Below are 16,415 nucleotides of genomic sequence, written 5' to 3'. Positions count from 1 at the left end.
AGATCACTTGAGACCAGGAGTTTGAGACCAGCCTGGGCAACATAGTGAGACCCCAATCTCTCAAAAAAAAATTAATTTAAAAACAAAAAGAAGTACATCCAGTAAGTGGGAAGAGGGCAGATGTGAAATGCTATTTTGTGACTCACCTAAGTGGAGAGGAGAGAAGCTCATGGAGAGCTGGTCTCCAAGTGAGCACCCACCAAAGAGAAGGGCCAACTGATGAAGCAAACTGCTGAAGAGGGGAAGCGCTGGAACCCTGAGCCCAGGTAGGGTCTGCCAGGAAAGGCACACCTGCTCCTTCCTCTGCAACAACAGGAAGGACCAGCGCGCTTACTGATGTCTGCACAGAGAGGAGATCAGGAGACCTGATGGCCTCGGCATTTTCTGGGAAGTGAGGGGAAAAGTCTTTCTGTACACAGCACCAATACCTGGTACACAGCAAGTGGTATTATGATTTACTGAAGAAATGAATCCCGGGGCTACAGCATAACCCACAAGGAGCCTAGAATCTGGTCCCTGCCTGAGTCACCACTCCAAGCTGTTGCCTTTCTCCCCTATACCTTTCATCAATCTGTCCTCATCTCAGATGGAAACATGAGCTACCAGTACATAAACATGAGCTACCAGCACATAAAACATGAGCTACCAGCACATAAACATGAGCTACCAGCACACAAAATATGAGCTACCAGCACATAAACATGAGCTATCAGCACATAACATGAGCTATCAGCACACAATCTGTCCTCATCTCAGATGGAAACATGAGCTACCAGCACACAGATGTGCTACTTGCACAAAGGCAAGTACATGCCCACATATCAAACACACACACACACACACACACACACACACACACACCCCGTATGCCCATGAGAAGAAGGGAAAAAAGAACTCTTACCCCGAAGCCCCAGAGAATGAAATATTGTGGTCTACTATCAGTGACACAGAGACACAGTACCTTGATGAAGCAAAGATGGATGCATTGAGGCCCCCAAAGCAGGACAGGGCAACAGCAATGGGGATGGTCCAGCTGAACATGCCAAACGTCTGGTCAGCAAATGTCTGGGGGCAGGGCACAGAAGAGGCACTTAAACAGGACAGGGTTTCATAATCCTCCTGCATCTACGATCTCGGAACAAATGCAATCACTGCTCAGCAGCCCACCCTCTGGCCTAGACTCATGACCTCATCCTGCAGAGCTGAGGAGAGTGCAGTAAGAGAGACTGAGCTGTGCAGGGTGGCCCAGCATCATGAGATGATGAACAAATGGGGATCCCAAGAGACTCACCACAGCCACGGCATCACTGCTAAGGACATCTGAAATGTTCAGCACTGTGTAATAGGCCACATTTGTCAGGATGTAGATGAGCGTCACAATTGGCATAGAAATCCCAATGGCCAAGGGCAAATTTCTGTCAGGACAAGTGAGAAAGGACTACCTAGAACCAACTTCTCCTTGGGAACAAAGTTTATCAAGTCTCCACTAGGATTTTCCTAACATTTCACAGTTCACTGGCCTCTGAGTCTTTGAGGTAGGGTCACCTTCCCCTTGACCCTGGGCTCTTTCTACTGAAAAAGAGAGCTTTCTCTGTGAAGATAGCTCATGATCAATATTTGATCTTTGTCACAGTAGGGCCAGTGGGTCCCACTGGGTTTCATAATCGTCCTGCATCTATGATCTCAGAGGAACAGTGCAAGGAACAGTGTCTTGGGGACTAGATGCCAGGCTGGGGACCCAGCTGGCCAGAATAAGTTTTGGTTCTGTGGGCTGTAGTGTCAGCACTACAGTGCAAGGTCTAATTCCTTTGCCCCAGCTGGGCCTGCTGCTCCCCACTGAAGGTTCAAGGTCCTAATTCCTTAGCCCCAGCTCGGCCTGCTGCTCCCCACTGAAGGGCCTCTCCTCTAGGAAGGACCCTATGTATCCTCCAGTGTGAACATAAGGACAGGGAGCCGAAGGCTTTCCCACCTTCACTCACTCCCATTCTAGCCCTCAGCCCCTCCTAGCTGGAGAAGGGGGAGTAGGGAGAAGAGGGGAGGAGAGTCGGAGGGAGGAGGAGAAGGATGAGGGCAGCCACGCCCACTATCAGCAGGAGTTCCAGCCAAGCTGGGGAGTGAGAGTGTGATCCCGCCTTTACCTTTCTGGGTTTTTGATTTCTTCTGTTACAAAATTAAGGGTGTCCCAACCTGAGTAAGAGAAGAGGGCAGAGTAGAGGGCAAGAGAAAGGTTTCCCATGTCCCAGGAGGAACCCTCAAAGGCGTCCTGAAAGTGCTCAGAGTGTCCTGTGGGGGCAAAGGCAGGTGAGGGGTTCAGAGAGAAGGAACAGGCCAAAGAAGAAAGGAGGAGATGGGAGGTGTAAGAGAAAGATACGAAAGGAGAATAGGGAAGAGAAAGGGAAGATGAAAAAAAGGAGGAATGGGGAGGAACAAGAAAGAAGAAACAAGAAGGTAGGGGAAAGAAAAAAAAAAAAAAAACATAATTTAACACCAAAAGATCAGCAACCACTAGCTCCCTACACTTTACCACACCACCCACTTCCTCAGGAAAGCTCCATTCCTCTAATAAAACTAGACAATAAAAAACCAAAGACATTCCTGGCTGCCCTCTGATGTGACAATACTTCTTCCAAAACCCTAAAGAATTTCCATTTCCTGCAAGTGATCTCACAGCAAGCCCCAGCTCTTCTACCTATTCATGTCAAGAACCCCGTTTCACAGGAAGGAGTCATTTTTCATCGAAAATTAGACCTTCCTGTGAACTACCTCTCCTGGGCCAGACTACTGCAGAATTTGGTCAAATGGGTTTATCAGCCTCATGGGAAGGACTCTCTGCTGCTCTACTTGCGGTGGCTATGGTTGCATGGGGGAGATCACATGCTATAGAGGAACTGAGACCTTATCTTTCACTAGGCCTGGGCCACCCCTACCCTTTGGGGAACCGTGGCCCAGGCCCAGACGCCTGTCATTCTCCTCAGAGGTCTCAGAGACTGCAGACACAAAAGCCCAGGGGACAGCACCCAGCTACCCAGGACAGAGACCCTCTGGACACACTGGGGTTTTTAACAAGACCCAGACTTCTAAGGAACCCCATTGTCATACCCTGAAGAAAGCCTAGACCCAGCTCTCATGTGGTAAAATGAGCTGGTTATGCAGCAAGAGAAGAGAAAATAGAAACCCCTGTCCTCAGGGGTGTCCATCCTCATACACAGCAGTGGTTCCCTAAGGAACAGATCTTCAGGGGAGGATTACTCAAAATGCAATTTGACCCCAGGATGCTCCCGAGCCTCCAGGAACATCCACGTGGCTAGCTCTACTAACTTAATAAAAGTACACAGGCTAGACCAGCAGCCCGAGAATCAACAAAGGCAATTCTGTTTTTCTTTTTCTTTTTTTTTTTGAGATGGAGTTTTGCTCTTGTTGCCCAGGCTGGAGTGCAATGGCAAGATCTCGGCTCACTGTAACCTCCGCCTCCCGGGGTTCAAATGATTCTCCTGCCTCAGCTTCCCAAGTATCTGGGATTACAGGCATCTGCCACCACGCCCAGCTAATTTTTTGTATTTTTAGTAGAGACAGGGTTTCTCCATGTTGGCGAGGCTGGTCTCGAACTCCTGACCTCAGGTGATCCACCTGCCTCAGCCTCCCGGCCTCCCAGAGTGCTGAGATTACAGGCGTGAGCCACCGCAGCCAGCCCAAGGGCAATTCTTTTTTTTTTTTTTTTTTGAGACTGAGTCTTGCTCTGTCACCCAGGCTGGAGGACAGTGGCACAATCTTGGCTTACTGCAACTTCCACCTCCTGGTTTCAAGCCATTCTCCTCCCTCAGCCTCCCTAACTAGCTGGGATTACAGGCGTGCACCACCACGCCCGGCTAATGTTTTTATTTTTAGTAGGGATGGGGTTTCTCCATGTTGGCCAGGCCAAGGGCAACTCCTCACCCGCTGATTCACCCGCCTTAGCCTCCCAAAGTGCTGGGATTACAGGCGTGAGCCACCGCGCCCGGCCAAGGGCAATTCTTAAATGCACAGCTTCTTAGACTCCAAACCAACCAGAATGTGATCCAATAGATTTGAGATTAGGGTCTCAGCTCCCCAGGTGATTGTAAACAGCCGGGGAGCTGTGTACAATCACTAGGACTGATGACCTAGAGAACTAGGCTGTGAGATGATTGAGATATCTGTGGCTAAATACACCTCAAGACCTCTCCAGGGCTCATGAGATCTTGGTAGGCCTATTACTCTCACTGCCAGTCCTCTCTGATCCAGGAACGAAAAGCTTTCTAAAGCCAACATGCAGGAAAGACACTGCCAATTTCACATTTTAATATTTTTCTGAGAGCTGACTTGGGGAGGGATTGTTGAATACAAGTTCAGATGAAAAGTAAAGGCTGCAAAATAACCACCCATTTCCATACCCCACTTTCAACTCCATATCCCCTGCCACCTGTCTCAAGGAGGGCCCAGTCTTCCTGCTTGTAGCTTGGCAGTCACAGACCACAAATAGGAGCCACTGTATCCCCACAGATCACTTTTATGACCCAATCATGACCCAAGCTTCAGTAGCTCCTAGGCCCTTGGCTGGCTTCCTGCAATGCTCCCAGCCTCCACCAAAGGAAACCAGCCCTGAGGGCTGACTCATGTCCACTTGGCCAAGCCAGCCTGGCCCAGAAAGCCCAGAAAGAAATCTACTCCCATCTCTTGCACTCACTGACACATGCTAGCATGTACATAGAAACAGCTGAGCAGTGAAGCTAACAGAGTCCCCATGTCCTCCTCAGGGAATCCAGAGGAACTCTTGGTGGTACCGCCCCTTCCCACCACTTACCCTGGCACAGTTTAACAAGGCCCATGACAATGATGGCAATGAGCGCTACGACCTTGGCGTAAGTGAACGTGTCCTGCACACGTGTGCCCCACTTGACATAGGCACAGTTCACAAATGTCAGCAGGCCTAGGAGGAAAACCACAAAGTCACTGGTAGGCTTGAGTTGAGGGCACAGGGACCCAAACCCTCTTTACAGAGAGTACCACTTTCTGCCCTTCCTGCCTAAGGCAGAGGGACCAATAGACCAGTCAGAACAAGGTGAACTGGCAAGCGAGGGGACACCCTGCACCCGCCCCAGCTGACAGCACACAGGCACGTCCATCACTACTGGCACTCAAGGATACGAAGGCATGCGCGAATACATAGTTATGCATCCTGATGGCCAGCACCATTTCTGGGAATCCCCCCCAGGCCCAGGGATGGGTGATTTCACCCACTCTTTCCCACCCAGACTCCCAAGGTTGCAAACCACAGGAGACATAAGACCTCTTCATGGCCAAAAGAAACACATCAGTAAGTGAGGTAAATTTGAATGCAGATGGCAGGTTACCTAAGGAATTAGAGAGACAGTGTTTTGCATGTAAGTGTAAAAATGAGGCCAGGTGCAGTGGCTCACACCTATAATCCCAGCACTTTGGGAAACTGAGGTAGATGGATCCTGTGAGCCCAGGAGTTAGAGACCAGCCTGGGCAACATGGAGAAACCCTGTCACTACAAAAAATACAAAAATTAGCTGGGTGTAGTGGTGCACACCTGTAGTCCCAGCTACTCAGGAGGCTGAGGCGGGAGGGTCGCCTGAGCCTAGGAGGTTGAGGCTGCAGTGAGCTGTGCACTCCAGCCTGGATGACAGAGTAACACCCTGTCTCAAAAAATAATAATAAAAAAAGAAAGAAAGAAAAAAAAAAAGTCTGTTATATGCCTGAAAATTTCACATACACCTCTGCATCAATTCTCACGACTCCAAAATACAGATATTCCTATTCCCATTTTATGGATGAGGAAACTGAGGCTGAGAGAAGCTAACTACCATTTCTAAGTTCACATTCCCAAGCCCACTGATCACTTCCACCCTCATTCCTACCCATACCTCCCAATTCTCAATGAAGTCCATGGAGAAGCGCACCCACTAGGGTACTCCCTAGGCTTAAGTTCTAGCTCCTCACACACCTCAGTGACATCTGGGCCCTGTGCTGAGGGCCCTGGCACTTTGCTCCTGCTAAACAATGACTGCTCTGATCCATAGGGAGGACATAAGAGCAATATCCAGCAGGAAGGAACGCAGTGACATCTGTAAGTACTGCCTCTAGCATCCAAAAATAGAACTTTTATGTGCACCTCAAATCTTATTACAAAATCTTTTGGGCCCATCTCTAGGCCAACTCCACTTACTCCTACCCACTTTGCACTCTCTCCTTCAGCCAGACTCTCTCTCTTATTCGTACCAGACATACACATAAAAAGAAATGTCCTCCCCTCCTCTTCCTGCCATAGCTAACAGCAACTCCCACTTTCAAGGTCTAGTTCAGCCCCCGCTTCCTCTTCCTCTGTAAAACCTTCTCTAAATACACCAGCCAGCCCCTCTCTGAGCTCTTTGTCTCCTGAACCACATGGCATTCCTGCTTCTTAGCACAGCTTAGTGTCTCTGCTAGCGTCACGTAGACACCTGTCTCAAATCTCTCCCTCAGGTGACTGGGTCATGCTTCTCCCAAGATCACAAATTCTCAGAAGGCAACAGCAGTATATCACTTTATTTTCTTTCTTCCTCCTTTTTTTTTTTTTTTTTTTTTTTTTTTTTTGAGACAGGGTCTTGCTTTGTCACCCAGGCTGGAATGGGCACAATCACAGCTCACTGCAGCCTCGATCTCCAAGGCTCAAGTGACCCTCAGCCTCCTATTAGCTGAGACCACAGGTGCACACAACCACACCCAGCTAATTAAAAAAAAAAAAAATTAGGCCGGGCGCGGTGGCTCAAGCCTGTAATCCCAGCACTTTGGGAGGCTGAGATGGGCGGATCACGAGGTCAGGAGATCGAGACCATCCTGGCTAACACGGTGAAACCCCGTCTCTACTAAGAAATACAAAAAATAGCCGGGCGAGGTGGCAGCGCCTGTAGTCCCAGCTACTCGGGAGGCTGAGGCCGGAGAATGGCGTGAACCCGGGAGGCGGAGCTTGCAGTGAGCTGAGATCCGGCCACTGCACTCCAGCCTGGGCTACAGAGCGAGACTCCGTCTCAAAAAAAAAAAAAAAAAAAAAAGGCCGGGCGCGGTGGCTCAAGCCTGTAATCCCAGCACTTTGGGAGGCCGAGACGGGCGGATCACGAGGTCAGGAGATCGAGACCATCCTGGCTAATACGGTGAAACCCCGTCTCTACTAAAAATACAAAAAACTAGCCGGGCGAGGTGGCGGGCGCCTGTAGTCCCAGCTACTCGGGAGGCTGAGGCAGGAGAATGGCGGGAACCCGGGAGGCGGAGCTTGCAGTGAGCTAAGGTCCAGCCACTACACTCCAGCCCGGGCGACAGAGCAAGACTCTGTCTCAAAAAAAAAAAAAAAAAAATTAGAGACAGGGGTCTCGCTATGTTCCCCAGGCTGGTCTGGAACTCCTGGGCTCAAGCAGTCTTCCTGCCTCAGCCTCCCAAAGTATTAGGATTACAGGCATGAGCCACTGTTGTTTTCTTAAGCTCATCACCAAGCAAAGAGGGGTACTGATAAACTCTGGTTGGAACCAAGGTGGTAAGATTTTCACTCTAACTTCCAATTCCCTGGGGCAAGGCAAATTGTCAGAAAGTTGGATATTCTTCCATTCAAATGGAGAGAAGTACCTACGGCCAGCCTGTGAAAATGAACACAGGTGGCAGGTGGCAGGCTCGATGGCTTCAAAGAGCTTTCACTCAGTACACTGGGAAGTAACACAGGTGCTTACTAGTCAATCATGATGTGGAAGTAGGGGGACAGTGGTCAAATGGGAGGGGAGAAAAAGCCCAAAGAAATGCATGCTGCTGGCAGGTCTTCCCAGGCCCCTACCCTGATGATCAAAGCTACCGGTATGGGGTTAAGCCTCAATCAGCTAACATACGGATTACCTAGTTAATAGGCATCAGTAATCCATAGGCCCCTGTACAGTACAGTAGCCATGTTTTGAAGTACCTGCCCAGCTCCTTCTTGGGAATTGCTCCCGCTTCCCTATCATGACTGATGGAGCCAGACACTGGACCCAAGTTGACTCTGTTATATTGCCTCTCCCAGAAACACAGAATTGGAATACCAAGAAACTGAATCTAATAGTAATGGACAGAAGGGTCAGGAGCTACAGCAAGTCAAAGTCACATACAAGCCCTTAGTAACAAAGGGACAGAAACCATAAGTAAGTAGAGGAAGGAAGCAGGACCACAAAAAGAAGCAGAAGTGGGAGGGCATGCAGCTTAGACAAAAAGACTGACGGGGTCGGGGCAGCGTTGCACACCTGGAGTCCCAACTGTGTGGGAGGCTGAGGTGGGAGAACTGCTGAACCCAGGAGTCCGGGCCTATAGTGCACTGTAATAGCATCTGTGAATAGTCACTGCACTCCAGCCAGGGCAACAGAGTGAGAACTTGTCTCTAAAAAAAAAAAAAAACAAAAAAAGAAAGCCAAGAAAACACACAGAAGACAGAGACAGAGGGGTGAGAGATAAGAGACAAGGAGGCAGAGACAGAGAGAAGAGGACAAAAGGAGAAAGACACAAAAAGGTAGAAATACAGATGGAGAAAGAGACTGACAGTATCCTGGCAGTGCTAACTGTGCTTCTCGTTTGCAGCTCCAAGGGGAAGAGAAGCTGATGCACTCCTCAGACCCACTAACAGGCAGTGGGTCTCACTTCTGATCCTTCTCCTTCCCTCTATCTTGCCGTAAATGTCCTACAGGTTTGGTCTCTCTGCACACAGGTAAATATTACACACAGTGGAAATTCAACAACTATGTGCTAAACTAATGAATGAAGGCAGCTGTTTGTGGAAATGCCTGCAGAGTCCATTCCAGTAGACCAGCTGGAAGGATACAAAAGCACCTGGTGAGAGTGGCTTCTCTGGGGAGAAAGACTAAAGCTGTGGAGAGGGAGGGAGACTTTTTCCACTGTGTGCCCTTATGACTGGTTTACCATGAACATACACCTCTTTCTAGATAAAAATAAAAATAGTTCGTGCTCACTTCAGCAGCACATATACTAAAATTGGAATGATGCAAAGATTAGCATGGCCCCTGAAAAATTTTAAAAGAATTTGTTTAAAAATAAAAATTGTTCATTAGCAACAATGTAGCACCAGAAGGCAGAGCCAGGGCAGTGTGAAGCTAGGAGGCACCTAGGGCACAGAATTTAAGGAGGCACTCATTCTCAGGGGACCACATGCAGGAACCTGAGAGTGAGAACGCCCTTCAACGCTGGCCCAAGGCATCTCGCTTGCCTCACCCTATTCTCAGCCCTGCCAGAGAACAGAGAGCTCCTAGAACAGTCTGTCAAGCAGAAGCCAAGTCCCTTGACTGTTCTCCTGTTTCTAATTAAGAAACAAAATTTCACCATCTGATCCTTGCTCCTTTATTGCTTCCTAGAACTCCCAGCCCCTCTAGCCTTACCATAAACTATCAGAGTTCAAACAAAGTCAACAGCTGGGCCTTAAAGCCAGATGCTAAGATTCAGCTACCACAATTAAAACCTTCCCTTTTCTCCTGATCTCATTTCCTTGCTGGACAAGCCTGCACCAATGAGCGTGGGACCCACATGAGGGTCTTCAAGGCTCTCTAGGAGCTTATTGCTGAGAAAGGAGAACTCAAATGGCAGATCCAGACTGAAAGCCAAAGCAGAAACAAATCTCCAAAGTCTCTGTGGCACAGATGGCTAGTTATCTTCCTCTATCTGTTCTTCCCTTTTTCCTTTGTAATAGAAATTTTAGCTGAAGTCATGTCTGTCCAAAATAAAGCTGACGTGTCCTAGCCTCTCCTGCAGGTAGGCATGGCTGTGCAACCAGGTTTTCTCCCGGGATGTACGCAAACATTTCATATAAGACCTCAGAAAGTGTCTTTAAATGAGGGAGGCAGTGTCTTTGTCCTTCCTGTCAGTTACAATGCAGACATGACAGCTAGAGCTTCAGTAACCATCCTGGACCATCCTGGACCACCGGCTAGAAGTCACAGGCTGAGGATGGCAGAGCAGGAAGACAGAAGGAATGAACCTGACTCCCTGAAGAACTGAAGTCATCCAACCCACACTGCCTCCTTTTAACATGTGAGAGAAACAAACATCAACATGTTTGAGCCATGCTGCTAAAGGTTTTCTGTTGTCTGAAACCCAAGTTAATAGTGAATAACATATGTACCCTCTGGCAGAACTGTGCCTTTCATACTCTCTTTCTGATGAGGAGATGGCCTGGCAATCTGAAGCTGTACTCCCAGCTACGCTGACAGTAGTCACAACTCTCTTTTCCCACAGGCAACAGAAAGCGGAGGGAAACCTTCCAATTCCTCCCAGACAGGCTGAGTGTTATAAAGGGGCATTCAAGGACAAAGGATTGCAACCCTAAACAAAAAATAATTTTAAAAATGTGGAAGAAAGGCCAGGCGCGGTGGCTCATGTCTGTAATCCCAGCACTTTGGGAGGCCAAGGCGGGTACATCACAAGGTCAAGAGTTCGAGACTAGCCTGGCCAGTATGGTGAAACCCCGTCTCTACTAAAAATACACAATAATTAGCTGGACATAGTGGCGTGTGCTAATTAGTCCCAGCTAATCGGCAGACTAAGGCAGAAGAATCGCTTGAACCCAGGTGGCAGAGGTTGCAGTGAGCCAAGATCACGCCACTGGACTCCAGCCTGGGCAACAGAGTGAGACTCCGTCTAAAAAAAGAAAAAATGTGGAAGGAAGAAAGGCAGGGTAGGGAGGGGACAACTACAAGACATTCAGGAGTGAAATGTTCTCCAACACTCTAGGGAAGGTAAACCCTTCCAAATGGGGATCCCAGAATCAGTAGCTACCTCCTGGGATGTATATAAATATGTAATGTATGTATCTTTTTTAAAAGTATTCTTGCCCGGCGCAGTGGCTCATGCCTGTAATCCCAGCACTTTGGGAGGCTGAGGCGGGCAGATCACGAGGTCAGGAGATCGAGACCATCCTGGCTAACACGGTGAAACCCCATCTCTATTAAAAATACAAAAAATTAGCCGGGCGTGGTGGTTGGCACCTGTAGTCCCAGCTACTTGGGAGGCTGAGGCAGGAGAATGGCGTGAACCCGGGAGGCGGAGATGGCAGTGAGCAGAGATCATGCCACATAACTCCAGCCTGGTCAACAGTGCCAGACTCCGTCTCAAAAAAAGTAAAATAATACAAATAAATAAAAGTATCCTTGTTTTTTTGTGTGGTTTTTTGTTTTATTTTGTTTTTTAAGAGACGAGTTCTTGCTATGTTGCCCAGGCTGGTCAGGAACTCCTGGGCTCAAGTGATCCTTCTGCCTTGGCCTCCCAAACTGCTGAGATTACAGGCATGAGCCACTGAGCCTGGCCAGTGTCTTTGTTTTTTTTTTTTGAGACGGAGTCTCGCTCTGTCACCCAGGCTGGAGTGCAGTGGCCGGATCTCAGCTCACTGCAAGCTCCGCCTCCCGGGTTCACGCCATTCTCCTGCCTCAGCCTCCCGAGTAGCTGGGACTACAGGCGCCTGCCACCTCGCCCGGCTAAGTTTTTGTATTTTTAGTAGAGACGGGGTTTCACTGTGTTAGCCAGGATGGTCTCGATCTCCTGACCTCGTGATCCGCCCGTCTCGGCCTTCCAAAGTGCTGGGATTACAGGCTTGAGCCACCGCGCCCGGCCGTGTCTTTGTTTTTAATTACACAAATACATTTAGTCCCATTATGAAGACATTCAAACTATATATATAGGGTTGGAGTCTTGAAGCAACTATGATCAAGACCCAGTCCTCCCTAGGTCCGTTATCACTCTCAGAACATGAAAGCTGTCTGTCCATAGCAACTAGCCAAAATGAGGAGTATATCCTTTCTACTGAGAACTCTGACCAGGCCTGGGTCCAAGACAGCAAGAAACCATGGAAACAATGGATACTCAGGGATCATACAGTGTTTCTTCTTCCCTCCAGTCTCATCCTTCCCAGTCTCCCTCCTTCTCTTCCTCCTGCTCACTGTCACCCTTGCCAAACAAACCCCGCTGAGCTTTGATGCTGCTGTGTCAGCAATGAACTACTTCCATGTTGAAATCTTCAAAGCAAATACTTTCCATTGATGTGTATGAGCCTACACAAGAGGGAGGATCCTGAGGTCAAAGCCCACAAAGATAAATGGGCTGAGAATACCTAAGCCAGAAACATCTCCCTTCTGCAGCCAAATCAAGTACTCATAATACTTGGCACCTGGATTACTGTGAATCCTGCTGGTCACCTAGGCAAAGAGGAGACCCTGTGTACCTACCTCAAGAACGAATATTTCTCCCCATTCGTCCCACAAGTGAGTATAAGCCCCTAAACTTCCTGAGTTCAGTCAGCAGCCTGCGGCCCTGCCTCACCACATTCCAAAACCCCAGAACACATATGAACAGAGTGCACCCTTAAGACAGAGTTTCTCAACCTCAGCACTATTGACATTTTAGGCCAGGTAAGTCTTTATTGTGAGAAGCTGTTCTATGCATGGCGGTATGTTCAGCAGCCCCCGTGACCTCTGTCATTAGAAGCAAAAAGCACCTCCTCCCAGGAGCTGTGACAACCAAGTGTCTCCAGATATTGCTAAATGTCTCCTGGAAGACAAACTTCCCTCTGGCTGAGAACCACTGTTCTAGGATAATTAGTAGGTAAAATAAAATAGCCTGAAATCCGCAAAAAGTTGCTTGGATCTCCTTGCCAGTATAACCTGGGAATGGGATGGGGTACAGCCAGAAAGCCAGGATCTGAAAGTGCAGTGCCTTCAGGGGCCAGGAAACTAACACGAGTGAGCAAAGGCAAGAAAGTCTGGGTATAATACAAGAAGTGGAGGAGTACAGTGGATTGGGGAGTCCATACTCCTTTAAAAGGAGCCATAGCCGGCCGGGCGCAGTGGCTCTCACCTGTAATCCCAGCACTTTGGGAGGCTGAGGCAGGCGGATCACGAGGTCAGGAGATAGAGACCATCCTGGCTAACATGGTGAAACCCCGTCTCTACTAAAAATACAAAAAATTAGCCGGACGTGGTGGTGGGCACCTGTTGTCCCAGCTACTCGGGAGGCTGAGGCAGGAGAATGGCATGAACCTGGGAGGCGGAGCTTGCAGTGAGCCGAGATGGTGCCACTGCACTCCAGCCTGGGTGGCAGAGCAAGACTCCATCTCAAAAAAAAAGAAAGAAAAAGGAGCCACAGCCCTCCACAGCGGCTCACACCTGTAATCCCAACACTTGTAGAGGCTGAGGCGGGAGCATCACTTGAGCCAGGAGTTTGAGACCAGCCTGGGCAACATAGGGATACTCCTTTTAAGTAAACAAAAACAAAAACAAAAACAAAATTTTTTAAAGGAGCTACAACTACTCAAATCCAGCTCATTGTATCAGGCAGGAATTTGGGTCCAACAGTGCCAGAACTTTTGATTTTTCAAGAGAAAAGGCAAAGGCCGGGCGCGGTGGCTCAAGCCTGTAATCCCAGCACTTTGGGAGGCCGAGACGGGCGGATCACGAGGTCAGGAGATCGAGACCATCCTGACTGACACGGTGAAACCCCGTCTCTACTAAAAAATACAAAAACTTAGCCGGGCGAGGTGGCGGGCGCCTGTAGTCCCAGCTACTCGGGAGGCTGAGGCAGGAGAATGGCGTAAACCCGGGAGGCGGAGCTTGCAGTGAGCTGAGATCCGGCCACTGCACTCTAGCCTGGGCGACACAGCGAGACTCCGTCTCAAAAAAAAAAGAGAAAAGGCAAGTCCTGATTTTAAATTGTTGGCAAATAATTCAAAATTATTTACAACACCACAAACCAAACAGATCTATCTCTGGGGCCCAAGTCTGGCTCACAGGCCACCAGCTTACAGCCTCTGCCCTAGAGTTGGTTATATACAGACTTCCTGGGCCCTCCCTTCTAGGATGGAACTTTTAAGTGTCTAGAATGGCGTGGCTATAACTTGTTTAGGCAGTCTCCCAACCAACGAGCCGGACCCCTCTCATGCCTCAATTTCAAGACTAACTTAATTCTCCTATCCTATCGAAGTCTTACCCTAGATTCAGTGCAGACCTTTGGTTTTTTCCGCCTAAATAACCTAATTGGTTTTGTGCAATTTATGTCTCCTGAAACCATGTTGTTCCCACTGCTGCCTTTACTCAAGGAAACTCTCTCAGCATATCCTAGCTCTGTAGAAAGCCTGATACTGCAACCTAAGTTCCAAGAAGGTAAGTAAGCTGAACCCTAAAGCCTACCCTTGTCGGAAGAGGATATGGTTTTATGACTTGGCCATTACTATGGCAAGCAAGTTCTTGCCCTCAGGCCTGGATTCTGGAAAAGCCAGTGCTTCTAGGAGAGAAAGCTTGCAGGAATTCAGATCCCCAGGAATCTGGATGAAAGTACACATTGAATGAAACAGGCTGGCCTGCCCGACTTACAGGCTCACACTTATGATCCCAGCACTCTGGGAGGCCAAGGTGGGCAGATCACTTGAGCTCAGGAATTTGAGACCAGTGTGGCCAATATGGTGAAACCCCCTCTCTACTAAAAATATAAAAATTAGCCAGGAGCTCGCACCTGTAATCCCAGCTACTTGGGAGGCTGAGGCAGAAGAATCACTTGAACCTGGGAGGCGGAGGTGGCAGTGAGCCAAGATTGAGCCACTGCCCTCCAGCCTGGGCAACAAAGCAAGACTCTGTCTCAAAAAATAAAAATAAAAGAGGAAATTGAGGTAGCAATTAGTTAACTCCCCAAGATCAACAGTTGGTCAATGATAAAGCTGAAAATTAAATCCAGTCTGGTATGGGGGCCTGCAATCCTAACCACTATACTATACTGCCTGGAAATTGCTTATGTGTCTTCAAACCATGTTTTCTAAGAGTATTTGATGAAAGAGATTAAATATTAATTTTTTTGAGACAAAGTCTCATTCTGTCACCTAGGCTGGAGTGCAGTGGCATGATCATAGCTCACTGCAACCTTGAATTTCTGGGCTCAAGGGATCCTCCCTCCTCAGGCTCCCGAGTAGCTAGGATTACAGATGCACACCAGTGCCACTGCCACCACGCCTGATTATTTTTTTTTTTAGAGGTAGGGTCTTGCTTTGTTGCCCAGGCTGGTCTCAAACTCCTGTGCTCAAGTGATCCTCCCTCCTCAGCCTCCCAAAGTGCTAGAATTATAAGGCATGAGCTACCATGCCCAGCCAATATTAGTTTTTAAAAATTTTTATAAAGCAGTATACAACCTACAAGAAAAGATGACTTCAAAAGGTACTTATGACTGGGCATGGTGGCTCACGCCTGTAATCCTAGCATTTTGGGAGGCCAAAGCAGGCAGATCACGAGGTCAAGAGATCAAGACCATCCTGACCAATATGGTGAAGCCCCGTCTCTACCAAAAATACAAAAATTAGCTGGGCGTGGTGGCATGCACCTGTAGTCCCAGCTACTCAGGAGGCTGCGGCAGGAGAATCTCTTGAACCCGGGAGGCGGAGGTTGCAGTGAGAAGAGATCGTGTGCCACTGCACTCCAGCCTGGGTGACAGAGCAAGACTCCGTCTCAAAAAAGAAAAAAATGATAATAATAATAGATAGGCTGGGTGTGGGGGCTCACACCTATAATCCCATCACTTTGGGAGGCTGGGGTGGGCAGATCACCTGAGGTCAGGAGTTCAAGACCAGCCTGACCAACATGGAGAAACCCTGTCTCTACTAAAAATACAAAATTAGCCAGGTGTGGTGGCGAATGCCTGAAATCCCAGTTATTTGGGAGGCTGAGTCAGAAGAATCGCTTGAACCCAGTAGGCGGAGGTTCCAATGAGCCGAGATCATGCCATTGTACTCTAGCCTGGGCAGCAAAAGCAAAACTCCATCTCAAAAAAAATTTTTTTTAATTTAAAAATAATACATATTTACACAAAAAATACTAGAAAGTATTTCACCCAAATAGTAACAAGAGTACTGTAGGAGGTAAAATCATGGGTGATTCTTAATTTTCTTTTTTCTATTTTTCTGTATTTTTAAAATTATGTATAAAATCTATGTTTTACCTTTTAATTAAAAAATACTAGGCTGGGTGCGGTGGCTCACACCTGTAATCCCAGCACTTTGGGAGGCTGAGGCAGGTGGATCATCTGAGGTCAGGAGTTCGAGACCAGCCTGGCTAACATGGTGAAACCCTGTTTCTACTAAAAATACAAAAAATTAGCCAGGTGTGGTAGAGCATGCCTGTAATCCCAGCTACTTGGGAGGCTGAGGCAGGAGAATTGCTTGAATCCAGGAGGCAGAAGTTGCAGTGAGCCAAAATCATGCCATTGTACTCTGGCTTGGGCAACAAGAGCAAAACTCCATCTCAAGGAAAAAAAAAAAAAAAAACACTAAAAAGTGTTGATTTTGAAGAGCATTTTATGAAATGGGGAAAAGCTTGTGATACACTAAGTTTAAAAAGCAGAATATAAAA

At 48.2% G+C, this 16,415-nt stretch overlaps 1 protein-coding gene and 1 non-coding gene across 14 annotated transcripts in view; one reads left to right on the top strand and one right to left on the bottom strand.

The window, feature by feature from the left end:
* Positions 1-16,415, bottom strand: part of SLC7A6 (solute carrier family 7 member 6) — a 42,378-nt gene that overhangs the window by 9,551 nt on the left and 16,412 nt on the right. For all 13 annotated transcript variants that reach the window (XR_007721942.1, XR_007721941.1, XM_050773355.1 and 10 more), the window contains 4 exons: positions 4,820-4,945; positions 2,139-2,283; positions 1,292-1,415; positions 962-1,065 (listed from right to left, as the gene is read on the bottom strand). Coding sequence is in view for 11 of the 13 variants with exons in the window: in XM_050773355.1 (XP_050629312.1) it covers positions 962-1,065; positions 1,292-1,415; positions 2,139-2,283; positions 4,820-4,945 (499 nt within the window). In the remaining 2 variants the exon portion in view is untranslated. The remainder of the gene's footprint in view (positions 1-961; positions 1,066-1,291; positions 1,416-2,138; positions 2,284-4,819; positions 4,946-16,415) is intronic.
* Positions 8,992-9,095, top strand: LOC126945199 (U6 spliceosomal RNA). The gene has a single exon (XR_007722363.1). It is a non-coding gene; the product is annotated as a U6 spliceosomal RNA (small nuclear RNA).

The sequence above is a fragment of the Macaca thibetana genome, chromosome 20 (genome assembly GCF_024542745.1).
Source record: "Macaca thibetana thibetana isolate TM-01 chromosome 20, ASM2454274v1, whole genome shotgun sequence".
NCBI lineage: Eukaryota > Metazoa > Chordata > Mammalia > Primates > Cercopithecidae > Macaca > Macaca thibetana.
This window is presented reverse-complemented; position numbering and strand designations above follow the sequence as displayed.